Consider the following 26,645-nt stretch of genomic DNA (forward strand, 5'->3'; position numbering starts at 1 on the left):
GCCTGAGCTCCCTGAAGGCCAAAGTGAGACATGGTCAGTGGTGCGACCTTGGGTGCCGGGTTTGGTTCTCAGAGGGGACACCTGGGTTTCACCTTGGACCAAGGCCCACATGTCTCTCTCTGATAGTACTATGGATCTAGAGGCACCAGGAATACCTGGTCTTCGAATCTGAGTTCCCTGGTCCTGAGTTTTCATTCATAATTTACCAATCCATAGCAAGACACTTTGATGCAGAGCACTTTGAACTTTTTCTGAACAAGGTTGGGTATAAAACATGGACACGCTCAAGGCCCACCTTGGCAGCCTGCCCCTTAATGGGGGGCTTGGGGGCAGCCCAGGCTGGAGGCCCCGCCTGAGTGCCCCAGAGCTGCTGTGGGACCTGGGTTCAGCACCTACACCCGCTGGGATTCCGTTTCCCTACTGCCGCGGAGGCGCGTCTGGCAGGTGTCTGGGGGTGCCCTTCCTCCCAGGGTGGAGCAACCTGTCAAAGAGCTCAGAGGCTCCTACGAAGTTCACGCCTGATCGTGGGGCCATGTGCCAGCCAGTGTCAGAGCCCCCAGGGATCAGATGGGCCTGGGGTGCTCAGATCTCCAGCGCTGGGGAGATGAGGGCAGAACAGGGCCTGAGGGGCCCTCCCCGCCGCGGGCAGAGCGCAGGCAGCCAGCTCCCCACCTCGACCACCGCCCTCCTCCTGGTCCTTCAGTTTAGAGGGGACCCGTGCCATAATGCACTCGCCCCATCCCAAGCAGGTCCCTGGCCCAGCCCGGGGTTCCATACGGGAGCTGGGAGCCAAGCGGGCTGCTTCAGCAATCTCAGTGCCAGCAGCCGAGCTCAGTGGCTACACCCTTGTTGTTCTCGGACGAGGCACGGGCTCCTGGCCCCATCTCCCAAGCCTGCTTCCCGAGGCTGCTCCCTTAGCCACTTCTCCCGGGGCCTTCTCAGTGCTTGAGCAGTCTCGAGGCCCCGTGTGGTCAGGACATCCCCAGATCAGACCGCAAAGCTGAGCTCCTGCACGGCCGCCCCCTGGGCACCCCACCCTGGGCTGGACCAGGGGCTCCTGGCCTGTGTCTCCCACCAGGAGAGACTCGTCTGCACCGACAGCTCCGCGTGCAGACCCCCAGAGGCCGACACTTGCCACCAGGCACCCATGTGGGAGTACCCATCACACCGGCTCACCTGCCCTGGATCCATCCTGTTGTCTGCTCATACGTCACCCAGCCCTCACGTGCAACCAAAAACTGACTCCACGGGAGGGGAGCCCTTGGAATGGGTCACGGTCTCCCCCGATCCCCGGCCAGAAGGCCCCCATCCAGCGGCTCAGAGCTGACCTCCAAGAACAGGAAGGGGAGGCCCTGGTGAGCCGGTGACTGGCCTGGGGCTGAAGACCCTGTAGGGATGTCGGCGGAGCCTGGCGTCACAGACACAGCTCAGGAGCCAGGTAGACAGGTTTTATTCCACCCAACCCCTGCCCACGGCCGCCCTGGGCAGAGCCAGGGCAGGCTGCTCGGAGGGTCTGAGGCAGAGTGGCGCACAGGTGGTCTTGCTGTGGCCCCAGGCGAGTGACAGAGGGAAGGTGGGTCGGCCACCCACCCTGGCGTCGCTCCAGGGGCCTGGCCAAGCTGAGGGGTTCACAGTCTCCGTGGTGTGGATGCTGGAGGGCTGGGGTGCGGGCCATGCCCAGACACGCACACAAGGCTGCCAAGCACCTGCTGGGCCCCCAACGCCCCAGAACAAAGGTGCTGGGGGTGGGTGGGGGAATCTGGCAACAGTCTTTCTGACAAAGACAGGAATGCCAAAGTGGCCGACGTCGATAGGGATCCAGACGGGAGTAGAAAACGCTCGCGCTCACGCACTACACACACACGCGGGTTCGGTAGAATCGCGAGGCTGGAGTCACACGACGCTCTGCCGGCCCCCCGCCCCATCAAACTCGGACGTGCCTGAGCCCCCGCCCCGGCCAAAGTCAATGAAGATCCCCTCCGAATCCGAGTCGACCGACTCCAGGATCTGGTCGACCAGGTTCTCGGGGCTGGAGGAGGCCGGGGAGCCTCGGGCCGCGTCCGGGCCGGGCTTGGGGGGCTGGGCCGGCGGGTACAGTCTGTTGGGGCAGGGCCCCGAAGGGGGCGACGACGGGGAGGTGCCGAAGGCCCCAGCGGGCCCCGGGCCGGGCGTGTCGGCGAAGCCCTGGGGCTCGGGGCAGGACGTCATCTCGGAGACCGAGTGCCGCCTGATGCCCGTGCCGCCTGCCGCCGCACCCTCGGCCTCGTGCTCCGCCACGGGGTTCAGCAGCGGCGTGTTGTAGCTCTTGGAGCGCACCACCGGGTTCTTGGCCAGGACGTCCCCGGAGCGGGAGCGCCGCAGGTAGTGCTTCTCTGCGGAGAGACAGGCGGAGAGGGCATTATGAGGCATGGCCGGCCAGGTGCGGGGCAGCCCCGGCTCCCGCACCCACCGCGCGCCAGGCTCTGCACCAGGCTCCGCTCCAGGGAGGGGAGTCGGGGCCCCGCCCCCGCGGACCCTGTGGCCATCCTGGGGGCGGGGGCGGGGGGGGTCCCCTCCTCCTCTCCTGGGGCCGCCCCCCTCAGCCTGGACGGGGCGGGGCTCGACGGAATCGCCCAAACGTCCCGACCCGCAGGAAGTCACCAGGTCCAAGCAGTTGCTACACGCCAGCACCTACCCAGGCAGACAGAGCCCAGACCCTCAGAGCTGCGGTCCTACTGTGTGTGTGTGTGTGTTGGGGGGAGACTAGAAACCCCTTCTGGGGGCCACAGCTCAGGCAGCGGCAAACACTGAAATGGGGCAGAGGATGAGGGCAGGGCTGGGGTTTATTCTTAACCCCGGGGAGAGGACGCCCATGGGGGCGGGGCTCAGGCTCTCCAGCTCAGGACCTGCGGTTCCACGCAGCGACCACCAGGTGGCAGGGCTGAGCGTAGCCAGCGGCCCAGGGGGGCCATTCCTGGACCACGGGAGACAGACTTTTTCCTGGCCTGGCAGGGGTCTCGGGGTCCAGGGCCGCAGGAGCTGGGGCGGCTCAAAGTTTTCCTCCAGCTTCTGGGGCCCACCTAAGCGGAGGCATGCCGCTGGGCAGGTTTCAGACCTGCAGGTGGATGGGCCCTCTGGACGTACCTCATCCCAGGCCTGGGTCCTCCCTGCCCTTGAGCCCCCGGCCTGGCCTTCCCTGAGCGCCTCACCCATGGCGCGGGGCACTTCATGTCACCTGGCAGGGGTCACCTTGGGCACTCATCTGGGGATGGTTTACTCACTTGTCTGCGTCCCTGGTGGCAAGAACCCTTGACAGTGGGTGTGGTCCCCCTGAACCCCAGGACCAACAGCAGAAGCTGGCACCCAGCATGTGCTCAGCTGACAGTGCTGACTGAACCAAGGGGCCCAGCAGCCCCAGGACGCCCAGGCATGCCCAACCCATAGTCCCTCCACACCCCCCGGGAGCCCCCAAATAAGCTTGGATTTCTTGGGCTCTGGGCCATTTTACGTGCTGGGCCTCGCGAAACCCTGACCCCAGGACTGAGCACGGACGCGACTTCTGTGGGGGATCCAGGGGCCTCTGGGGGGCTCTCAGAGGAGCCACGGCAACACCACGAATGCTGTGTGCCCACCAGGGCAGCCTTAAAGGAGGGACCCCCAGGTGACCCACCCTGTGTGCCCAGTGACCTGCATGCCACATGGCCAGTGGGTATTCGGGGCAGACCTGCTACGTCTGCACCTCTGATTCGGTCTGGCCTTTCACCAGAGGCCGGGGTTCCCAGGCAGAGGTGTGGATGGGGCCAGGGGCCACCCCGCCCTCCACCCCAGGCCCAGGCGACCCCTACCCAGGATGCAGGAGTGTGTGAAGGCCCCCTCGCCAGAGTAGAGGCCGTAGGTGCCCAGGTAGGGTGACACCACCTTCTGGATCAGCGTCTCCAGGCGCAGGTAGTCCTTCGTCACACCCCGGGACTCGTGCACCCCCTGCGAGAGGGAGAGGGCAGGAAGGTCACTGGTCAGCCTGTCACTCCCAGCCGAGCCAGGCGCAGCTCAGAGGCCACCACGAACGGCCCGACCCACCCCCTCTCTCCGGTCCTGGCCCCCATGGTAAGGGCCACTGCACCCTCCCTTTCCAGGCGTCTCTCCAGTTGGAACCTCTGAGCCGCTTCCTGCTTCAACGCTCTCGTGGGGGCCCACTGCACACAGCAGCCGGTGTGGCTGGGAGGCTGAGATGTCCATGGAAAAGGCTCTAAGGCCAAATCAGGACAGGTACCCTGAACCCCCACCCGCACAGCTGTGTACCCCTTCTGTGAGCTGGCTTCCCAGAGGCTCTGGGCAGTCACTGGGCCAAGCTCATTGCCGGGGCCCCCTACCTCACCCACTTGTCCCAGGGAGCACTGCAGGCAGGCAAGGCTGCCCCCAGGGGCGGGGCCAGGTCCAGGTCCGCATCCAAGCTGGGTGGTCAAGCCCTGCCCATCTGATAGCACCATCCATCCCCCTCCCACGCTGCCAGGTCCTGTCTAGCTCCTCCCAACACTTTCCCTCACTCGGAGCTTTGAAGGGCTCTCCACCTGCTCCCATTTCATTGGAACCAAGGCCTGAGCATTGAGGCTGCCCACAGGACAGCCTTGGTCTTGCCCACAGCTGTGAGCCCCGGCAGAGGGCTGGGCACACAGCAGGATTTAGTGAGCTTAATGAAGGATGTTTCCGAATGAATGGATCATTCTCAAAGGACTGCCGGCAGTTAAGAAACAGGACACACCCAGGTTAACATTAAATGATGGTTTAAAACAGGAACAGAATACAGCTCTATGCTGCCTATGAGAAAGCCACTTAAAGGATAGAGACATGCAGATGAGAAACGAGGGAACGCAGGAGATTAAACGTGTTAACAGATCACAGCTCACCGACCACGGCAGGGAAAGCCGTGTCAATTTCAGACAGGACCGACTTCAGGCCAAAGAACTTTGGCAGGAATAAGGAAGATCGTGAACTAACAATAAAGAGGTTGATTCTCCAAGTTGATACAACAGTCTCTAATGTGAACACACCTAACAACAGAACAGGAGACTACGGAGGCCAGAAGTGGTGGGGCTGCAAGAAGCTGAGAAATCCATGCCCATAGCTAGAGACTCCGCACTGGGCTCGGAAACAGATCCAGCAGAGAAACCCAGGAAGGATGCAGACAGACTCAACACCACCATCAACCAACCGATACAATCGACATCTATGGACAACTTTGTCCAACAGCAGAATACACATTCTTCTCAAGCTCACATGGGGCATTCTCTAAAACAGACCATACTCTGGGCCATAAAACACACCTCGACACATTTGTAAGGACATAAATCAACGTCTACTCTCAGACCACAGAAGAACTAAACCAGAAACAGAATAACCGATAATCTCCAAATACACGGAGATTAAACAACTCACTTCTAATTAACACGTGGGTCAAAGAAGAAATCTCAAGACCTATTTTTAAATATTTTGAATTAAATGAAAACGTAACAGCCAAATTTATGGGCTGCATCAAAAGCAGTGCTTAGAGGGAAATTTAAAGTACTGAATGGATACATTAGAAAATAAAAAAAGTCTAAAACCGATTGTCTAAGCTTCCATCTTAGGAAACTAGAAACAGAAGCACAAGCTCAATCCAAGGTAAGCAGGAAAAAAGAAATAGAGCAGAAGTCAGTGAAACGGAAAACAAAAATGGGTAGAGAAAACCAACAAACCCAAAGCTTTGAAAAGATCAATAAAATCCACAAGCCTCTAGCCAAGCTACTGAAGAACGAAAGAGAAGATAAAAATGACTAATATCAGAAATGAAAGAGGGAAGGACTTCCCAAGTGGGTCCAGTGCTTAAGACTCTGCTTTCAAGGCAGGAGGCATGGGTTCAGTCCTTGGTTGGGGAACTAAGGTTCTGCATGCCAAATCCCAAACGAAAGCAAACAAACAGAAACTCCCACAAATAAACAGACAAAACGAAGAAATGAAAGAAGGAACGTCTTATTACAGACCCCAGAGTGACGTGCGCTCAGTCCTGTCTGACTCTCTGCGACCCCATGGACAGAGGAGCCTGGCAGGCTACAGTTCCGACTCAGGGATGGAACCTGCATTGGCAGGCGGGTTCTTCACCACTGAGCCACCTGGGAAGCCCTGTGGATGCCCCCGGAAGTCATCCAGATGAACATGGAGGAACTGTCCCCGCCCCCCACCACATCACCGTGAGTGAGGATGTTACTGGTGAGCTGTGCTGGCCGTTGCACAAACCGTATGTCCCTTCATCCCCAGGACTTGGTTATGAAGCCTGGTCTCTGCTCCCCACTGCACAGTAAGGAAACGGGGCACCGGGGCTGCGTTATTTGGGTGAGCTCAGGTGCAGGGCTTCTTCCCCGGTGGCTCAGACGGTAAAGAATCTGCTGCCATGTGGGAGACCTGGGTTCAATCCCTGGGTTGGGAAGATGCCCTGGAGAAGGGTATGGCAACTCACTCCAGTATTCTTGCCTGGAGAATCCCCATGGACAGAGGAGCCTGGCGGGCTACAGTCTGTGGGGTTGCAGAGTCGGACACGACTGCTATTCAGCTTCCAGGACCCCGTGAAAAGGAACTGTGACTCTGCAGGTGGAACTCAGTAGGCTGGGGAACTCAGTGCACTTGGAGAACACAGTAGGCCCTCAACACACGCTGACCAGGTCCATCTGGGGCTTGAAAATTGGAGTCAAGTTCATCGCGGGGCTGGGACAAGGCCATGCAAAGTGGAGGCCAAGACAAGGGCAAAGCGCCGAGGCTGGTGTGCGGATGGCAGCCAGGCAGGGCAGGATGACGCTGGGGGAAAACGGGCCCAAGCCCAGAAGCTGCACGAGGCAACAGGGACCACCAGGGGTCAGCACTGCCCTGGCCTGGCCCCCACCCAGGGGCTGCTCCTGGGATCAAAGTGAAGGCACTCAGTCGTGTCCGACTTTTTACCACCCCGTGGACTGTAGCCCACCAGGCTCCTCCATCCATGGGATTCTCCAGGCAAGAAAACTGGAGTGGGTTGCCATCTCCTTCTCCAGGGGATCTTTGCAACCCAGGGATTGAGCCCGGGTCTCCCGCACTGCAGGCAGACCTCTTTACCGTCAGAGCCACCAGGGAAGCCCTCCTGGGATTAAAAAAAAAAAAAAAGCAAAGGTTAGTCCCACAGTCACGTCTGACTCTTTGCAATCCCACGGACGACTGCCAGCCTGGCTCCTTTGTCCATGGGATTTTCCAGGCAAGAATACTGGAGTGGGTTGCCATTTCCTTCTCCAGGGGATCTTCCCAACCCAGGGATTGAACCTGGGTCTCCTGCATTGCAAGCAGATTCTTTACCAACTGAGCCACTAGGGAAGCCTGGGATCAAGGTGACACCTTATTCCTCGGCTAGAAATCCCAGCGTCGTCACTTCCTGCCCCCAAGAACAAGCACCATGGAGGACTCGGCACCAGTTTCTTCCCATCATCCTTGAACTTGCCCCCAGGGAGGTGGTCCTACTCCATCACACAGATGAGGAGACAGGCTGAGATGCAAAGTCCCTCCAGCTGCTCCCTGCCCCTCGGCCACCCGGGGCAACCCAGCCAGTTCAGTTCAGTCGCTCAGTCGTGTCCGACTCTGCGACCCCACAGACTGCGGCATGCCAGGCCTCCCTGTCCCATCGCCAACTCCCGGAGCTTGCTCAAACTCATGTCTATCCAGTTGGTGATGCCATCCAACCATCTCATCCTCTGTCGTTCCCTTGGATCAACAGCCCCACCCATCAACAGAAACCCAGCCGGGTTGGACCTAAATCCCTCTGAAATCCCGACTGCAGGCCTGGCACCCTGCTTCACTGCCAGGACAACCAGCTCCCACCGAGAGTAGCCCCTGGACCCTTCAGCCCTCAAGGTTCATCAGCCCCTTCCTGCTATGCAATCTTCAACCAGCTGCCCTGGGTCTCGCCGCTGACCAGCCTCACAGACCCTCATTTAGGAGGACTCGCACGTGCACGCCTGGGTTCAGGACAGTGAACTGGGTTTGGAGCCTGTCCGCCTCGGGCGAGCAAGGACTCTTCTTTTCCCTGTGAGCGTGTGAGGGCGGGTGGTTGATGGTGCTCCCCCCGAGCTGTGACAGCAAGCTAAGCTGGCTCACTCTAGGGTGCTGTGCTCACCACAGGCTGTGGCGGTTTGCAGAAATGTCCAACAGGAAAGTCTGGAATTGCTGTGGGGAGTGGGAGGTGGTGGCCCCCAGCCCCACCGCCGGATGGGGGCATGTTGGGGCCCAACCACGGGGACACTCTGTCCGCACACCCCGGCTCCCTGCGGGGTCCCAGGCTGGCCTCCTCCTCTGCCCCGGCAGCTTCCTCTCCCTCCCAGGTTCTTCCCGAGGGTCCCTGCTTGGTGGGTCTCACATGGACAAGAACAGGCTCTGTCCCCAGGGAGCCTGCCCCGGCGCCCGAGGCCCCACCCACCTGCAGCACCAGCAGCATCTGCACGATGGCGGGGGGCACACGGGCGTGGGCCCGGGCCAGCGCGTCCTCCAGCTTCACGCCCAGGGTGATGGTGTTCCGAAAGTGCAGCAGGGCCAGCTGGCGCACCGACGGCTCCTTGCCCTGCAGACACGCGGCCGCCGCTGTCACCGAGTCCCGCCAAGACACTGGGACGGACCCGCTGACCCCAGGCCCCCGTCCACCGCCCTCCTCCCCAGACGACCCTTGTTCCGAGGAGACAAGGCCCCACGTGGCTTCCTCGGAAGAGGGAGGGGTGACTGTCACACACAGAGACCCTCCTTCGTGTGGGCTACCGAGCATTGCGCAGGTCTTCCTGGGGTCCTGGGGAGGTGGCTGCCTTCCGTCCATCTCGGGAGGGGGCGGTGTGCGCAGGTGCAGGCAGCCCACAGAGAGCGGAGGCGCGCCCACCCCCAGGTCCCGGCCGCTCACCTGCACGGGGTAGAAGACCGCCTGCAGGGTGGGCAGCACGTCGCTGAAGAAGAAGTCCCAGGTCTCCGCCAGCGAGTCCAGCAGCTTCTGTCCTGTGGGCACAGGGACCGTCACCACCACCCCAAGGGCGCCAGCAGACGCTTCCTGTCTTCCCAGGTCACGCATCACCTCCTCGCACCCGGGGGAGGGCATGGTCCCGGAGCTGACGCAGGGCTCTGGAGGTCCCTTCCGCCCCACCCCCACTGGGGCAATAGAGCGGGGACCCCCTGCTTCTCCTCCCGGTGCCTCAGTTTCCCCACAAAAACAATGGGGCTTGGGGTGGGGGCTGCCCTGTGGCCCAGGGCATGGGGCTCTGAGCTCCCACTGCAGGGGGTGTGGGTTTGATCCCTGGTTGGGGAACTGAAATTTGCAAACTGTGAGGTGCTGGTGGCCAGGGGCGGGGGCTGTTAATGCTCCTCTCCCAGAGCTGATGGAAGGAAGCCAGACAAAGCAGGGCCTGGGGCAGAGAGGGTATGGGTGTGTGTGTGTGTTCCTGTTTGCACCACACACAAGCCCCCGGGTGCTCCACTCACACGCTCGTCTCATCCACTGCCCCCCAGCACCCTGTCTCTCTATCTCCCCCAACAGACACTCACAAGGCACCTATACTGTGCCAGGCCTGGCACCAGGGACCCAGCTAAGCCCCTAACTGCCCGAGTCCCACCACGGTGACAGACAGCAGCGATCGGGGCTGGGAGCGGTGGGGGTAGGGAGTGACCCCACCAGGCAGATGAAGAGTTGGGCTTTGGAGAGGGTCTCTCCCTCCAGGGCCCGCGTCCCCACCACCTGGGGCTGCCTAGGGTGGGCCCTGGGGAGCCAGGATGACGGCCTTCAACAGCTGAAACCCGTCCCAGGCAGGAGGGAGTCAGGCAGGGAGGGCTTCCTGGAGGAGGTGCTAGCCGAGGGTCTGCCTGGTGCCCTGACACCCTTGGCAGAGAAACCATGGAGGCAGACGTGTGGGAAGCAGGCGTTTGGACAACGGGAAGGAGCAACGCCAGCCACAGGTGGACAGACCCTCAGGGGAGGGACATTTTGAGGTGCCCCCGCGCTGGCTCTGGGCATCCCCAGGAAATGCCAAGTGCTGAACCCTTAGCCCTTCTGCCTGGAACGAGCAGAGAGCCGGGGTGAAAGCTGCCGGCTCAGGACGAGCAGGCCGCTGGGGTGTGTCGCTGAGGCCTCTGCTGCTGGCCAGGACCCCCAGCGGGAAGCCAGACCAGCTGTCGGCTGGGGACACACGGGTGTGGTGGGTCGGTGTCCTTGGGAGCCGAGTGGCCAGGGCTGCAGATTGCAGGTTGGCCAGTCTCCCAGACCACACCACCCACGCCTGGCTCCTGGAGGTTTCCCTGGGAACCAGGTTGGTGAAGGGCCCTTGCCTTTTCAGTTCCCTTTCCCTGCATTCTGGGGTGCCCCCCCCAACCTGTGAAGTCCCCCAGACTGCGGAGATGTCAGGCTCGGAGAGGGCAGCTTGGCGGGGGGAGGGTGACCGTGGGGAGGAGGGGGTCTGTGCATATGACCCGTCTGCCTGGTGGCCAGCTCCCAGTCTTCCCCGGGGGCTCCACGGCGGGCTGCCTGGAACCCAGGACGGTGGGTGCCCACCCCCTAAGGAGCTTGGCCTGCACACAAAGGTCCCTTGAGGTCCCCGCCGTCGCCGGCGAGAAGAAAGGCGGCTCAGTTCCCCGGCGGCCGTGGGGCGGCTCTGGGCGTGCGCCAGCCCGGCGTCTGGCGGAAACGCAGAGGAAAAGGAGATCTTGTAAAACCGAGCACGGTCCCGAGCAGAGCTGCACGCAGACCAGGGGTCAGGAGGCTCAGCCCCGTCTCTTGGCTGGGTGCTGTGCTGCCCGGGGACTGGGGGCGGGGGTGCTGGGGTTGTCAGCGGTGAGGCAGGCACGTGGCGTTAAAGCCTGGCCCCGGGGGGCCCCCATCAGTGCAAGCCTCAGTGTGGTCCTCTGCGAAATGGGCGTGATCCGTGTGTCCACACTCAGTAGGCTAAGTGCTGCCATGTAGCAGGCGCTCGCTGTTAGCCTGACGCTGACCGGTGGGCCTCTGTGGTTCGCAACCAACCCAGCAGGACCAGGACTGCCCGGGGGTTGGACAGCCCTTGAGCCGGTTCTGGGATGGGGGTTTGGTCAGCCTATTTGCCTTCCTTTGGTTTGATCGTGCAGGCCCCAGAGACAGAGACGGGCCGGGCTGACCTCAGCTCAGGTCTCAGCCCGAGGCAGCGAGACCCCGGGGACAGCTGCGACCCCAGGGCAGCTGGAAAGGCCACCACCGCAGGGGTTCAGAGGTGAGTGCATGAGGGTCACTGCAGTGGAGGTGGGTGACCTCTAACAGGCTGGGATTCCTGCAGGACAAGGCCGAGTCCAAGGCCTGGAGCCTACGCAAGACCCTCGGGTCCCCCTCAGAGACCCCGAGTGTCTGCCTGCTGAGAAGTGAGCCCGGCTGCAGCCGCGTCCTCGGGACTGTCACCGTCAATGTCTTCCCTGGAGGGAGGCTGCCATTTCAAGGCCCCTCGGGGCTTCCCACATTTCCAGGAATCAGTCTGCTCAGGAGCAACGTTCAAGGCCTCACTGGAGGCTGGAGTGGGCAGGTGGCAAGGTCCTGGGGCTGCCCCGTGTGGGGCCACCTGCCTCCCAGCAGAGGCATGGGCTGAGGACATGGTTGGCCACAGGGAGCAGTCTTTGGGACTTAAACTGGGGTAGAAGGCAGTGGGGTGGGGTGGGCTCCCAAGGCTGCCTCTCGGGGTGTGGCTGGCCCCTGTCCCCACTGCGTGGGCTGAAGGAGGCCACATGTCCTCCTGAAAAGACCACATTTCAAGGCCTGACTCCATGCAGCCCTCCCTGACTGCCCGGTGGAGCCAACCCTCTCTTCCCCAGGGCCTCCCTTCCTCCTGACGCCGATCGCACTGGACTGTCGCTGTCTGCTCCACATCTGTGTGCCCAGCTAGGCTGTGAGCCCCTGCCAGGCAGGGCCCAGGTCCACCTCCAGCTCCCCAGAGGCCCCCCGGGGCCTGACCTGTAGTGAGCGCACTGATGGAGCCCGTCTGACCCCCACCGAGGTGGGGACAGAGGGAAACGACGCGTCTGTGGCTGGCTGGGGATTGCAGGCCGGGCCCTCTGGCCCCCAGCCTGGGGCCCTGTGCCGGTCCCCAAGGCCAGGGGAGGTTGGATGGCGTTAGTGCTCCCTGCTGGGTGGCCTGGTGGCCACGGCCACCATGGGCAAGACTCCACCAAGCTGCACAAAGCGCCTCTTCTCCAAAGGGCCCAGCTCCCTTGGGCCGGAGCTGGTGGGAGGGCAGGCATTGCTGGAATGTGCCGAGTCAGGAGAGGGGTATGGGAGGGCCCCTCTGCCAGCAAATCCTCCTGCTGGCTCAGGTGCCACCTCCTCCAGGAAGCCTGCCCAGATCCCCAATGGCCTGTGCCTCTTGTCCCCACGTCTGTGGTTCTCACGGCCCTTCTCAGGCTCCTGCCTTGGCCGCTTCCACCTGACAGAGGCAGAGCTGGTGCAGAAGGGACAGAGGACACAGCTCTGAGTTAATGCTGAGTGCCCCAGGCCTTAGTCTCCATCTCTGTGAAATGGGCTAAGGCCCTTGCTTTCCAGGGTCAGTGAGGATGCAAGGGGGAACCTGGAGCAGCAGAGAGAGGAGTACAGATTCGGGTACCGGGCTGCCAGGGAGGGGTCATGTAGCCCAGGCGAGTGACTCAGCCCCCCTGTGCCTCAGTGTCCCCAGTGTTCAGAGGCTACAACGATGGAAACTTCTGCACGGGTCTGTCAGGTGATCCAGGAGTTGGGTGATGGAAGCTGCTGGGATGAGTCCAGCACCCGTATGGGGCTCGGGTCTGGCACAGAGGGCCCTGCCCCGCACGGGGCGGGGCACACAGCAGGCCCGCAACAGCACATAATCAGCCTGAGCTGGGTTCTCTGCATAACTCGATTTATCTCTACGCCAAGTCACCCCTACCAGGAGGCGAACACACTACATTTATCACCCTCCAGCCCACAAACATGGGGAACCCAAGGTTTCTGGGACCTGGCCTGTCCTTCCAGAGCTCTGGGCCCGGTCAGGAGCCTCCCTCTCCTTGCTGAGGGCCGCCATGGGCAGAGAGGCCAGCTGTGACTCCTGGCCCGGTCCCTAGAAGGGCAAAGGGGATACACTCTGGACCTGGATGCTCTGGGTTCCAATCCCACCTCCACCTCTTAAACACACTGTGGTTCTGGATGAATTGAGGGCCACTGCTGCCCTGTCCCCAGCTATGAAATGGGTACAATGACCCAGAGGCCTCATGGGGCCCCAAACCTCAGCTGGGAGCCCAGGTCAGCTGCTCCTCTGGCCTCTGGCCGGGGGCTCCCCGCTCTGCCATGTCCCGGGTCTAGACCACCCCCACTCTGGTCGTCAAGGATCCTGATGGGGGTTCTCCCAGGCTGCTGGGACAGGGTTCCTGGGGGCCAGAGAGCCTCGTGGGCAGTGAGGTGAAGCAGAGGCTTTCTCCCCGACATTCCTCGGCCCTCCAGGGCCCCATCAAGGTCCCTTCCCAAGATCAGATCTGGGCCCCACTGCCCTCGAGGCATTGCTCCTGCCCCTCTGAGCCCCCTCGCCTGGGAGGGCCACCCCACCTCCCCAGAGCCCTAGGTGGAGCCCAGGTGAAGCCAGGGTGCCCAGGGGCCATGCCCTCAAGCTGCTGGCACCCGCTCCTGGCCCCAAGACCGCCACACTCACCCTCGTAGAAGCGGATCTTGTCTCGCAGGATCACCATGCCTTTCGTCAGCAGCTGGTTCTGCAAGGCCCATGTGGAGATGCCGTCACCGCCCCGGGGTGGGGGGACCCAGGGCCCCCAACACTTACTTCCCAGCAGGCAGCCGAGGCCCCGAGGGGGAGGGGCTCACCGATGACCCACAGCCCGCCTGCCCCAGAGCTAGGACCTCAGCTCCTCTAGTGGACACGGGTGACTGGCCCAACCGGGCTGTCCTGAGACAGAAGAGGGTAAGGAACCCCCAACCTGCCCCCCAGAGACAGGCCAGGCTGGGGTCTCCTGCTCCAGGCTAAGCAGGTGGGCAGGTAGCCGCCCGTGAACCCCACACGGAAGGAGGGTCTTTCAGGCAAGAGGGGCTCCGTGACCGAAGGATGGCGTGAGCGTGGCCGTGGTCCACCTGAGGCTCAAACGGTAGCCCCCGGGACCACCCCTCAAGCAACACCAGGTGGCCTTTGCAACAGCTGGAGCAGCCACAGAGCGGGAACAATCCGGGGGCCAAGGACCGAGGAGCAGCCCCGGCCCACGAGGGCACGTCACTCGGCCGTAGAAAGGGACGAGGCTCTGACACGGGCACGACATGGAGGAGCCTCGACAACACTGTGCTCAGTGAGAGAGGCCAGGCTAAAAGGCCAGGGGCTGTGCAGTCCCACCACACAGGCGGATCCAGACAGAAAACAGATCAGCGGTGGCCTGGGGCTGTGGGGAGAGGGGACGGGGGCGAGGACAGGGTCTCCCTTCGGGCTGACGGAAAAGGCCTGGGATCAGACCGTGGGGACAGCGGTCTTCCCCCCGAGAAGAGCTGTGAGTGTGCTGACCACCGCACTGCACGCTGTTTAGAGGCAGGCCGTGCAATCTATCAGTTTACACCCCAATAAGGCTGCTACTTAAAAAACCAACACTACACCCACAGGATGGGGAGCGGCCCCAGGCGGGGGTTGGGCACCTGGGCCTGCATGAGGACACCCCTGCCTGTACCACCTCGGCCTCCCTGCCTGTGCGACCTCGGGGGCCCTGGGGCCCAGTGTGTTCGTTCTCTTTGCAGGCCTGGGGCTTCTGCAGCACCTGGGAAAGCGCGACCTCGGTGACGCCGGCGCCATGCTAACACCGTCACCACACGGCTCAGGGTGACACGGCCCAGGGCTTGTAGATGAAGAACACCGGGACTCTGGGGACCAACCCTGAACCTCCAGGAGGAGGCGGGCAACCTATCACAAAAGTGACCTCGAGCCCTGTGCCAGGCAGGGCTCTGAGTCCTCACCTGCCTCTGATCGCGTAACCGCCCCAACAACCCGAGCTGGCTGGCTGCGGAAACTGAGTCACGGCTAGGTAGGCACCTCGAGCCCAGCACGCCACGCGCCCACCGGGAGCGGGCACCCCCTTCCCACCCTGTCCTTTCCAGCCAACTCAGGAAGCAACCCTGGGCCTGATGGGGAGCAGAGCACACCCACCTGTAGGTACTCCGTGAAGAAGGACCCCAGCTCCGTCTTCAGCAGCTGCCTGTGGGGGTGGAGGGGCAGAAGTCAGAGACCCCACGGTGCTGGTGAGGGTGGGGGTGGGGTGGGGGCCGCCTCCAGCAGGAGACCAACCCCCTCGGCCCGAAGACCGGAGGATGTGGCCAGATGCTTCTCCAAGATAGATGAGTGGCCGGTAATGCGGGGGAAGACGTTATCAGTCAGGTCAGGGGAAGGCTGACCACTGTCAGTCACCGGGGGAACCAAACCCAGACCCCGACACCCGCCCTGGCGCTGTTAGAATCAAGGCCCCAGGCTGTAACACATGTAGGGGAGAAGCTGGGGAAAACGACCCCTCACACTCGGTGAGAAGGAACGCAAGACGGCGCAGCAGCTGCGGACAATGGCTGGGCAGCTCCTCAAAAGGTTCAGTGTAGACCTGAGGTTTGGTGTAGACCCCCGAACCCCACCCTTAGGTGCAGACCCTGGAGCAATGGGACAGAGGTCCACGTGAGGTCTCCTACATAGACGCTCCCAACAGCCGAAAGGTGCAAACCACCCAAACGTCTGTCGACACAGGGCTGGGGAAACAAAAGGGCATGTTTTCATACAATGGGGTATTATCCGGCCATAAAAAGAAACGAGGCACTGATACTGCTCCAGCCCAGACGAGCCCGGGCGTGGAGGCGCACTGGGCTGAGGGCAAGAAGCAGACGCCAAGGCCACGTGCATTATCCTATGACTCCATTTATAAGGAATATCTGGGCAAACCCATGCAGATGAAGTGGACTGCACCTCCCAGAGGCCGGAGGTGGTGCTGGGGGGTGATAGGGAGTGACCGTTAGGGGTCTGGGCTTTTTTGTGGCGGGGTGTGGGGGGCTGGGGGGTGATGAAAATGTCCTGGAATTAGATAGCGGTGATAGTTGTACACGGTGTTGAATGGACTAAAAGCCACTCAACTGTACATTGTAAAGGATAGATTGTATCTTAAGAAACAAACATATACGGGCTTCCCTGGTACCTCACGCAGTAAATAATCTGCTTGCAATAAAGGAGACCCAGGTGTGATCCCTGGGTTGGGAAGATCCCCTGGAGAAGGAAATGGCCACCCACTCCAGTATTCTTGCCTGGGAAATCCCATGCACAGAGGAGCCTGGTGGGTTACAGTCCATGGGTCGCAAAGAGTCGGACACGACTGAGCGACTAACACTTTGAAGGGCCATCTTAGGCCTTCAGGGTCGGGGTGGGGTGACCCCGTCCCAGTCCCTCGTCTACTCCTGCCCTGAGCTGATGAGGAGGCTTGCTGTCTGTTTACCCCAGGGCGCAGGGACAGGATGGGACTGCTCGGGGCACGAGAGAGAAGAGCACGGAGGTGGGAAAGGCCTCCATACACAAGGTAGCTGTGAGACCCTGGGCAAGTCTCTCGACCTCTCTGAGCTTCAGCCTCCTCCGCTACAACGTAGGACTAACGCCTCGGCCTTCCCAGATGCCCTTGACACTGGTCTGTCCTAGCTCCCGCAGCCGAGTTCAGTTCTCAACTGTTCGCAGGAAATAAGGGGCGTTCAACTGGGCTGTAATGGCCTTTCTGGGAACAAAACTCCCGTCATTAGGCAGGTGGGTCCTTCCTCTTTTAACAGAATAAATATCCTTCGCGATGCTCAACGGCAGCTGGGAATGCGGGCGTCATCTTGAGCCACTGCCCAAGTCCCTCCCCGTTTCCCCTGCAAAGCGGTCCTGGACCAGAGAGAGGGGTGTGAAGGCCACGGGACACGGCTGGGGTCAAGGGTCACAGAGCGGTCACTGCCCACCTCAGCTCTAAGGGTGGAACCTGGGGCTAGTGGACAGGGGGGCCTGCCCAGGGTCCCCCCTTCCTAGCACGGCCCTCCCACCGCTCCCAGACCCGGGCCCGCATGATGGGACAGACGGCCACTCACCGGACACCTTCGTTTAGGCTGAAAAGCTCCTGGTCAGGCAGCCCCTTGCGCTGGAAGACAGCAATCACCCCGTTGTGGATGCTGCAGGGGGAGGTTGGAGAGGGAGAGGAGGGTTGCCAACCAGAGGCCCTGAGCCCCAGCCCGCCTTCCCTCTCCCGTGGCGCCCCGTCCGCTCTGCTCAAAGCTGGGCAACAGCCTCTCACAGAGAAGGCAGGCCTGGAGCACACAGGTCGGCCGCCCCCACGGGACCCCATCCGCCCCAGAGCCTCAGATCCCATCTCGAGCTCCAGGTGAGCTCTGGTCACCCTTCCTGGAGCTCCCGGGTGCCGTCCACACGCTGCCTCCCTTCCCGTATCTCTGAACCCTCTGCACCCAGGCCAGAAACTAGGGAACACCCTGTGATGGCCTCCTGCACCCCCGAATATAACCGCCTTGTGCTTCCAGGTGCCCTGGACCTGTCCCGACCGCCTGAACTGGGTATCTGTGCTGTCTGCACCTGGCCCCACTGGGCAAGCTGCGCTCATCACGGGCCTTTGCTCATGTCCCTCCTTCAGGGCCCAGGTGGTCTCAGTGTCTATGTTCCATCAGTGTGCAGCCACGTGTTCCCAGGTGATTTGTTTGACCGACTGGCTCCCACCACCCCCCGTAAACCTCAGAGTACAAGGCCCCGCGTCATCAGCGGCTGCGCGCTCGCGCCTGGCTCAGAGGAGAGTCTGGTAAATGCTGTTCGATCCTTAAGTCGCGGCCAACTCTTTGCGACCCCATGGACTGCAGCGTGCCAGGCTCCTCTGTCCTTTACCATCTCCCGGAGTTTGCTCAGGTTCAAGTCCATTGAGCTGGTGATGCCATCCAGCCACCTCATCCTCTGCCGCCCTCTTCTCCTTTGGCCTTTAATCTTTCCCAGCATCAGGGTCTTTTCCATGAGTCGGCTAGCGACATTCATCCTGACTCTCCCTGGCCCTCCAGATCCAACTGGCCCTGAAGCCCTGCCCATCTCTACCCCTGAGATCTCCGCTGCACCATATCTTTCCTTCACACTCACCCGACCTCTGACTGCAGTCAGCCTCACTGCACCTGCGTCCACCCAGGGCCCTGCAGATACAGCCTAAAGCCTGAATGTGGCATTCAAGGCTTGTCTGGAATGGTTCCTCCCTGCCAGGCAGAGTACTGGTGCCATACCTTAGGGTCTTTGTATTCATTTCTCCTACGGGGGCGGGGGGGTGGTCCTTATGCTATCTACTAGGCAAGTAACTATTCACGCTGGAGCTTTGGCTCAGAGGCCACCGCCTCCAAGAAGCCCTCCTGACAGCCTCCCTTTCCCTCACATCCTGGCACTTTGCCGTTCACTTCCACGTTAGTTCCTGCCATCGGCCATAAGCACCCAAGGGTGACAACCAGGTCTGGTGGGTCCACCGCGCTCCACGTAGGACCCGGTTGCTGCTGTAAAGCTCAGCACCATAGACTGCTTCTTGGTGTTTAGGGACAGCTGGACACCCGTTGCTGTGCATACCATGGAGTAGACGGCGGCCACCAAGCTCCCGGAGCCCTTGTCTGCTCTCCCCAGGCCCACCGTTCCTAGTAACGTGGACTGGCCACCCACTTTGCAGATGAGGAAACAGGTTCAGAGGGCCCAGGTTCCAGGAGGCCACCGAGCGCACCCAACAGCTGCTCCTACTTCCTGTGGGGCCAGCAGCGGGCAGGGCTGCCGGCTTGCACCCTGAAGAGGCAGGGCAGGGCAGGGCCCACACGCCCCGGGTGGGTGAAGGCGGCCCTGAGCAGCGCAGGAACACACCTGGGGACCAGGCCAGGTGCCTTGTGCCCTGACCTGAGGCCTGACCACCCCGGGGCCTGCTGCCAGAATGCCGCTCATTCACATGGCCAGGGCCACACACCCTCCCACTTGCTTCCTGCCTGAGGAATGGGGGTCACAAGCGTGCCTGCCCCCAGGCTGCCGGGAGGATGAAAGCCTGGCCAGGCCCGAGCCTCAGTGTGGTCCCGGCGGGGATCGCGCTTGCCTCCGTCAGGAGGCCTGTGTGGACCCGGCCTACAGCTCTGACACAGTCAGGCTGTTCCCCATTTACAGGCTAAAAAAAGTAAGAGTCTGTTGGGAAGTCAAACGGCCACAGGAAGCTGGACTGCAGCTGCCACCTGAAATCCGAACAGCCAGGGACTCGCGCCCGGTGGGCCGTGGGGCGTCAGCCCCTCCCAGTCCTGCTGGGGGCGGGAGCCCAGGGCACTGGCATGTCGGGCCCCATGGCGCCTGGCCACTGCAGAAGCTCAGAGGGGCCTGGCTGTCTTCCCTGCGGCCCAGGCCTCTGTCAGGCCGAGGGGACGGCCTTGGGGAAGGCCTCGTCAGCCTCCCGGGCCTGGTCCTGCTGTTCTCAGCAGCCTCTCCAAATCCTTCCTCCTCCTCCAGAGAACGTTCTGGAGGAACCCCAGTCCGCTCTGGTCCGCCGCCCAAAGGCCACCCTAACCATGTGGCTTTGGATGGGAAGACCGGCTCTTGGGAAAAGCCTTCTGGAGGCCCTTGGGGGTCCAGCACCCACTGGGTCACCTGCACCGCCCCCCGCCCTGCCTCAGGCCTTCTTTCTTGCTGTCCTCTCTCCTGCAGGCTCACCATGAAGTCAGGACCCTCTCCCTTCCCACCTGTGTGGGGGGTGTATTTGACCCTATCTTCTTTTGCAAGAGGAGAGGTCTGTCTGGATTATTGCCTGCTTCTCGCAGCCCAGGCCTCACACCACTCTACGTGTATGCAGAGCCCTGCCCAGCCCTGGGGTCCCCCTTGAGTTCCCCAGTCATCCTGGCCTCCTGCTTTGTGGACCCCGATCCTGCCCTGCCCACCTCCAGCACCCAGGCTGGTCTCAGTTTGCACCCCAGCTCTGGGCTCCCTGGCTGCACACCTCTGCCAAGACTGGACCACTCGTGCCTCAGTTTCCCCATCCGTACAATGGGACTCATATAATCGCAGCCGCTGTAGGAGACACTGGGGAACAGATAGCGCCCTGTGGGGTTATGTATGTCACACACCATCAGAGTTGACTGTGGGGGTGGGGGGGGGCAGGGGGTGCCCCTAGAAGCATCCACCACGGCTCTACCATCTGCCCTGGGTTTTTCTCCATCTCCTTCTAACCATGGCATGAGGTAGGGACTATGATAGTCCAAGCTGCAGAAGGAAACGGTGAGGCTCCGAGAAGCCAGGGCACGCCCAGTGTCATACAACTTGATGCCTGGTGGGGCCAGAAAGAAGCCCGGGGCCCACGGTCCTCCCACCCCACGTGGCTGCTCCAAATGGGGGTGGCGGCCAGGCAAGGTCTCTGCAGCTGATGTTCCACGCTGTTTCTAAAGTTTTGAGTTGGGTCAAGAATAAAGCCCTGCTGGGCTAGAGAGGAGACCGGGGGTGGTGGGATGGGAGTGGAGAGGCAAGGCCCTAGTGGGTCTTCTCCCCTCAAACAGAAGTGAAACCCTAGCCCGTGGCCTCCCCGAGCAAGGCGGGCAGGCCCAGCCAGGACACGGGCAGTGGCCCAGTAGAAACCGCAGGCACCCAGGGGCCCGAGTGGAGGCCGACCCATCACCTCCTCTTGCTGGGAGGCCCTCTCCAGACCTCCCGCCCACCTAGGGAGACAGGACGGCAGAAACCAATCTCAGCACCTGTCACCCGAGCACAGGGCGAGGAGAGAAGCCCGGACCCCTGGGTGAGGCTCCACGGTCCCCACGATAGGGCCCAGACCTGCTGCCCTCAGAGCTGGCCAGGGTCCCCGTGCTCAGGCTAGGGGAGGAAGGGCTGATTGTGGGGCTCTGGGGGGACCTGCCTTGGCTGCCCTGGCGTGGGCTGGTGTCGGTGTGGGGCCACCAGCAGGTGGGACCCCAGCAGGGCGGGACCCTGGCCGCACCTCTCACTGTCACTCATCCGTCCATGTAGGAAACCCTGGCAGAGAGTAAGCAGGCGACAAACCCTGGCAGGTCACACAACACATCTCCAGGGACTCCTGGGAAGGCTGGGGCCAAGGGCGAGGCCTGGAGGCGGAGGCCTGCCTCGTGGGCCCTGCTCTGCTCCAGACCTGCCTCTGGAGCCTCAGAAAACAAGCGAGGAGTGCAGGCCTCCGCTAGGTGCGCCCCTCACCCTCTTAACTGCCTGGTGCCCCAGACTGAGTATGGGGGTGGCGGGGATGCCAAGCACAGGCCCCCACTGGCCTCCCCCTCCCACTCCCAAACACCGGTCACCCTGGAGGTTTTAGCCAGCCTCCTTCGGCCACCCAGAGACCCACCCCCATGAAGTGGTGGCAGGAGCTCTGGACTTAGAACTGGACAGGTCCCCTCGCCTCTGAGTCCTCATCTGCAAGGTGGGGGCAGGAGTCCCACCTTTCAGGCTGCTGCAGGGAAGGAAGGCAGCCTCTTCCACACCCAGGGTTGGGACAGGGGCCACTACTGGTTGGGGGTGGGCACCTCCATCGGAGGGATGCGGCATTCAGGGCCCAGGAGGAGAGCCGGGCACAGGATGCTCTGCGGTCCCCGCCCCCCGCCTCGCCCCTCCAGGACCAGGGATGGGCGGATGAGCAGGGCGGGCTGCAGCCTCTGGGCTCTCACCGCCAACCCCCGCCCGGCCTGGCCCCGGTGGACACGAGCCCTGGGCTGTGGCTTCAAGTCGGACCAGGGTTCAGACCCAGCATTAGCAGGGGCTCTTGGTCAAGGCCCTGTCCTTCTCTGGCCTCGGTTTCTCTGAAGACCACCATCGCAGCCTTAGAGATGGGTCTGCAGGAGCGAGAGGGCCCCGCCCCTGCATTGCATGGGCTCCCACAGCCAGAAGGCAGGCAGGCGCCTGGCTCAGGCATTCAGGTGAGGAGTAGGGCTCCCTAATGGTCTATACCCTGTGGTCCAAATGCAGGACTCAGGCCAGGGTTTGGGGGGCTCTGCCTGTCCCCCAGCTGGCCCCTCAGCTCAGGGACATGACCTTTGTGCAGCTCGACGCCCCGCACACACAGAAGGGTCCAGACCGAGCGAGGTGCTAACCGGGGCCAGCACAAGGACAGACAGGGACATAGCATGCCACCTCCGAGGCCCTGGGGAGGGGACGAGGGGCTGTGGGTGGGGGCGACAGGTGAGGCAGCCAGCCCTCTGCAGGGCCAGCCCTGGGCCGGGCACGGGGCACAACCCACCCCGGAAAGCAGCCGCAGGGGCTTAGGAAACAGCTGCCGATGGTTCTGCTCTAGTTCCTGGTTCGTGAGTGCGGCCCGGTGGGCCAGCCCTGCACCCAGAGCTCCCCTGCGCACCCACAGAAGACGGGAGCACAGTCCCCGCCACGTGTGGCCAACGTTCACACTCCCCCGTGGTTGTGTTCTTCCCAGCACTGACTACCACCCGCCCGGGGCCTCGTGGATTTCCTGCGGCCCCGTTTATCTCCTGACCCCCTTCCTCGACTCCCGACTCCATGCCTGGGGCTGGGACAGTGCCAGTTGGTGAACGAATGGACGAAGAAGGAGCGGCCAGGTGACGCGTGGATGCCGCCGTCACGGGCACGTGCTCTGTGTTTTGTCCCATGTCCAGATGAGGGAGCAGAGAGAGGCCCAGGGAAGTCAAGAGGACCGGGCCAGGTCACTGCAGTGGGTCTCCGAGAAATTCATGTCTTCCCAATGCCCTAGATCTTATTTGTAAACAGAGTCTTTGCAGACGTAATTAGTAAAGGACTCTGAGACAAAACCAGTCTGGATTTAGGTTGGGCGCTACATCCTACGAGTGGTATAAGAGGAAAGAGAGGGAAGTTTCGACACAGAGGACAAGACCAGGTGGAGGCAGACACAGAGAACAGAGTGGCATGGCCAGAGGCCAAGGAGCCACAGGGAACTGTAAGAGGCAGGGACACTCTCTCCCCTGCAGCCTCAGGAGGGAGTGAGGCCCCGCGGACACCTGATTTTGGACTCCTGCGCTTCCAGACTGGGAGAGAAGGACTTTCTGTTGTTTTGAGCCACCGGTTCAGTTCAGTTCAGTTGTTCAGTCGTGTCCAACTCTTTGCAACCCCATGAATTGCAGCACGCCAGGCCTTCCTATCCGTCACCAACTCCCGGAGTTCACTGAGACTCACGTCCATCGAGTTGGTGATGCCATCCAGCCATCTCATCCTCTGTCATCCCTTTCTCCTTCTGCCCCCAGTCCCTCCTAGCATCAGGGTCTTTTCCAATGAGTCGACTCTTCGCATGAGGTGGCCAAAGTATTGGAGTTTCAGCTTTAGCATCAGTCCTTCCAATGAATACCCAGGACTGATCTCCTTTAGGATGGACTGGTTGGATCTCCTTGCAGTCCAAGGGACCTCAAGAGTCTTCTCCAACATCACAGTTCAAAGGCATCAATTCTTCGGTGCTCAGCTTTCTTCACAGTCCAACTCTCACATCCATACATGACCACTGGAAAAACCATAGCCTTGACTAGACGGACCAAGTTTGTGCCAATTTTTTTACAGTTGCCCTGGGAAACTAACATGGCCACAAAGAAAAAAGGGGTTCACTTTGGACTCAAAATGAGGCATCCACAGTTCAGCAAGGCAGGTCCCGCACTAACCCCATGCCCGGAGGCTGTTGTCCTGGGGAATACTGCAAGGAGTCGGGGTGGGCCAGCAGGCAGCCAGAAGAGGCCTAGGCCCCCTGGTGATACCCGTGGAGCTCCAGTGGGGAAGACCCTGCCCCTCCCTGACTCAGGGCTCTCTCTGCCAGGGTGAGGACAGCAGGCGCTGTGCTCTGTGGCGTCAGCATGGGCAGGCCTCCTGGTCCTCTCGTTCTTCCCCGCTAAATGGGGGTGCGGGGTGGTAATTGTATCTCCCTCCCCGGGTTATGGTGGCAGCAGGCAAAGTGAGCCAGGGGCCCCTCGCAGGGGCCCAGCCGCAGGAGTGTGGCAGGGCAGGTCGAGCTGCAACGGGTCCAAGGCTAGGTGGCTAGGAGCCTGGGGGGAGCTGGCTGCCAGCTGGGCCACACCCTACAGTCCGCCAGAGACGGGGCACAGAACAGCTCTGAGGTCCTAAAGTTCCTTTAGGTTAAAAAAAAAAACAAAACAGTGGGGGTGCCCATGTGGCCTCTCCCTACAGGCACCCCCCTGGGCTCCAGAAGACTCAGAGCCGATCCTAGGGTGCCCCCATCTCTGCCTGGAGACCCCCGAGTAGCGTTGAGCACTGCAGGAGAAAGCTGCTGTTGGTGAAAGCTCAGGAACCAGTAGACTTCTAGCACGCACGTGTGCTCAGTTGCTCCAGTCGTGTCGGACTCTCCGTGACCCTGCGGACGGGAGCCAGGCTCCTCTGTCCATGGGATTCTCCGGGCAAGAATGCTGGAGTGGGTAGCCATTCCCTTCTCCAGGCGATCTTCCTGACTGAGGGACTGAACCCGTGTCTCAGGTCTCCTGCACTGCCAGGTGGGTTCTTTATCAGCAGTGCCACTTGGGAACCCGTGAGAGGCCCTCCCAAAACCTATCCCGACAAGGCCCACCCTGACATGTCCCCAGCGTGAATTTGAGCTTGAGTCGTGAGTTACCAAATACCTATTACGTGCTAGACACATGCTGAGGGCTTGAATACAGATCTTCACCTTTAATCCCTACAACAGCCTAGGAGGTGGGCATTTTAAAGGACAAGGAAATTGAGGACCAGGGAGGCTCAGTGACTCTCTCAAGCAGGGAAGAGGCAGACCTGGAATGTGAACTAACTCTGTCTGTCTCCTCAGGCTGGATCAGGGCAGAGACAAGGAGGGGGACTGCTTCTCTCTCAGTGCTGCAGGTGGAGGAACTGCCTCTTTGGGCAGCACGCGGTCACTGGGCCCAGGAGATGCCCTAAGGGGAGTCCTTCCCTCCCTATCCCCACACTAGTCCTGTAAGAAGGAATGCTGACCCATGGGGAAACTGAGGCCGACTGGTCCCTAACTCTCAAGCCGTTTGCAACCTGGTAGAGGACAGAAGCGAAGGGCACAGAGGATGGTCTCAGGCTGGCAGCCCTGAGCTTCCCGCCACGCTCAGGAATAGGTGAGCGTCCACGCTGACAGTTGGTTTCCTGGTGGCCCAGACCACAGACGGTGGAGCATCTGGCAGGGCGTGTGCAGTGGGGGGGGGCGGCTCACATCCACAGCCCCCCTGGACAGCCTGCGCCCCTCTTTTCTCCTCCCCTCCCACTTTCCTTTTGGTGGAAATTATGTTTTTGAATAGGGCTCCTGAGCAAACACGGTGGGAAATCCCACTAAACAAATCGTCTCTTTTTCCGGATTCCCCCAGCCTCGCTCTTTAAACAAAGCTGGTGGGGTGGGGGTGGGACTTCCCATGGCCCCTGCTTGTCTGGGAAGGGCTCGCTGGGGGAGGGTCGTCTCAGGAATGCCAGGCAGCTGCTGCTGCTGCACCCCTGCTGACAGCTGGGAGGGCAGGGGCCCTCCCCCCGCGCTCAAGAGAAAGCCGGCCGCCCCCACTCCCGACCGAAGGGACCTAAACGCAGAAACAGGAAGCAGAGCAACCCATCGACTGCGCCGGCGAAGCTCATCTGCGAAATGGGATAAATACTTCCTGCTCTATTTACCTCCCAGGTTGCCATGAGCAGGGGCGGGGGGCGAAGACGTGGGAAGACCCCGGGAGGAAGGCAGGCTTGCGGGATCCAGGTCCACCCAGCCACCCACCAGCTGCGGGGTGGGGTAGGGGTGCCCCTGGGACCAGCCCCGGGCCCGCGGTCTCGTCCCTCCGTTCTAGAAACACGTTGCACTAAACTTCCCTCCCCGCCCGCGTAACTCCGGCGGAGCGAGTTCTCCGCAACCCGGGAGGCGCAGAGCTGCCCCCGGGCACAGTCCCTTGCTCCAGGCGCCCCCCGCCCCCGGCTCTGGGACCCGCGGGGCCGGCCGGGAGGGCGCGGCCTTACCTGTCCCAGGTGGCGTTGGCGCAGGCCCGGCGCTGCTGCGTGCCCCGCTCGTCCGCGGCGGTGGCGGCGGCCGGCTCTCTCTTGCCCAGGTCACTGAGGCTGGGCGAACTCATGAACTTCAACCTGCGGAGAGTCCTCATGGTGACCTCCCCTGGCGGCGGGCTCCGCGCCCACGCGCGCTCCGCGCCGCGCCCTGCGCCACGCCGCGCCGCGGGCCCCAGCCGGCGCTGCGCCCTCTACGAGGAAACTTGGGCGAAAGCAGGAAGCCGGGCGGCCCTCCCGGGGCCCGCCCCGGCCCCGCGCCTCCGCCCCGGGCCCCACGCCGGCCGCCGCGCCGGGTTAATCATTGCTCCGAACGGCCGCGGCGCGCAGCGCCCGGAGCTCGGCGGATACCGCGCGGACCCGGCGCAAAAGGGGCCCGGGGGCGGGGCAGGACTGAGGGGGCGGGGTGCAGGGCCGGGGCGGGGCGTGGGCGTGGCCTCCGGAGAGGGCGTGCACAGAGCTGGGGGCGGGGCCTCCAGAGAGGGCGTGTGCAGAGGCGGGGCCACGAGCTGGGGGCGGGGCCGGCTCCTCCAAGGCAGCCTTAGCGGCCCTCCTGGGGTCGCGCTCTGGGTTCCCTCTATTCTTCCAAGGGCCACGAGTGCCCACCAGAAAACAACACGCACGACTGCACAATCCGACCCCAATCGCCCACCC

At 62.1% G+C, this 26,645-nt stretch overlaps 1 protein-coding gene across 2 annotated transcripts; it reads right to left on the reverse strand.

The window, feature by feature from the left end:
* Positions 1–1,434: 1,434 nt before the first annotated feature.
* On the reverse strand, positions 1,435–26,340 carry PRR5 (proline rich 5). 2 transcript variants are annotated; one of them, XM_055564999.1, is made up of 8 exons: positions 25,950–26,340; positions 17,084–17,164; positions 15,147–15,195; positions 13,665–13,722; positions 8,912–9,003; positions 8,444–8,584; positions 3,825–3,960; positions 1,435–2,372 (listed from the first exon to the last, which is right to left on the reverse strand). In XM_055564999.1, exons 1-8 carry the CDS (start codon positions 26,087–26,089, stop codon positions 1,894–1,896), a joined length of 1,176 nt encoding a protein of 391 aa, XP_055420974.1. In that variant the 5' UTR covers positions 26,090–26,340; the 3' UTR covers positions 1,435–1,893. The 2 variants fall into 2 exon arrangements, with proteins under 2 accessions (XP_055420974.1, XP_055421018.1); XM_055565043.1 differs by lacking the exons at positions 1,435–2,372; positions 3,825–3,960; positions 8,444–8,584; positions 8,912–9,003 and adding an exon at positions 9,392–10,669.
* Positions 26,341–26,645: the final 305 nt, after the last annotated feature.

The sequence above is a fragment of the Bubalus kerabau genome, chromosome 1, assembly GCF_029407905.1.
Source record: "Bubalus kerabau isolate K-KA32 ecotype Philippines breed swamp buffalo chromosome 1, PCC_UOA_SB_1v2, whole genome shotgun sequence".
Taxonomy (NCBI): domain Eukaryota; kingdom Metazoa; phylum Chordata; class Mammalia; order Artiodactyla; family Bovidae; genus Bubalus; species Bubalus kerabau.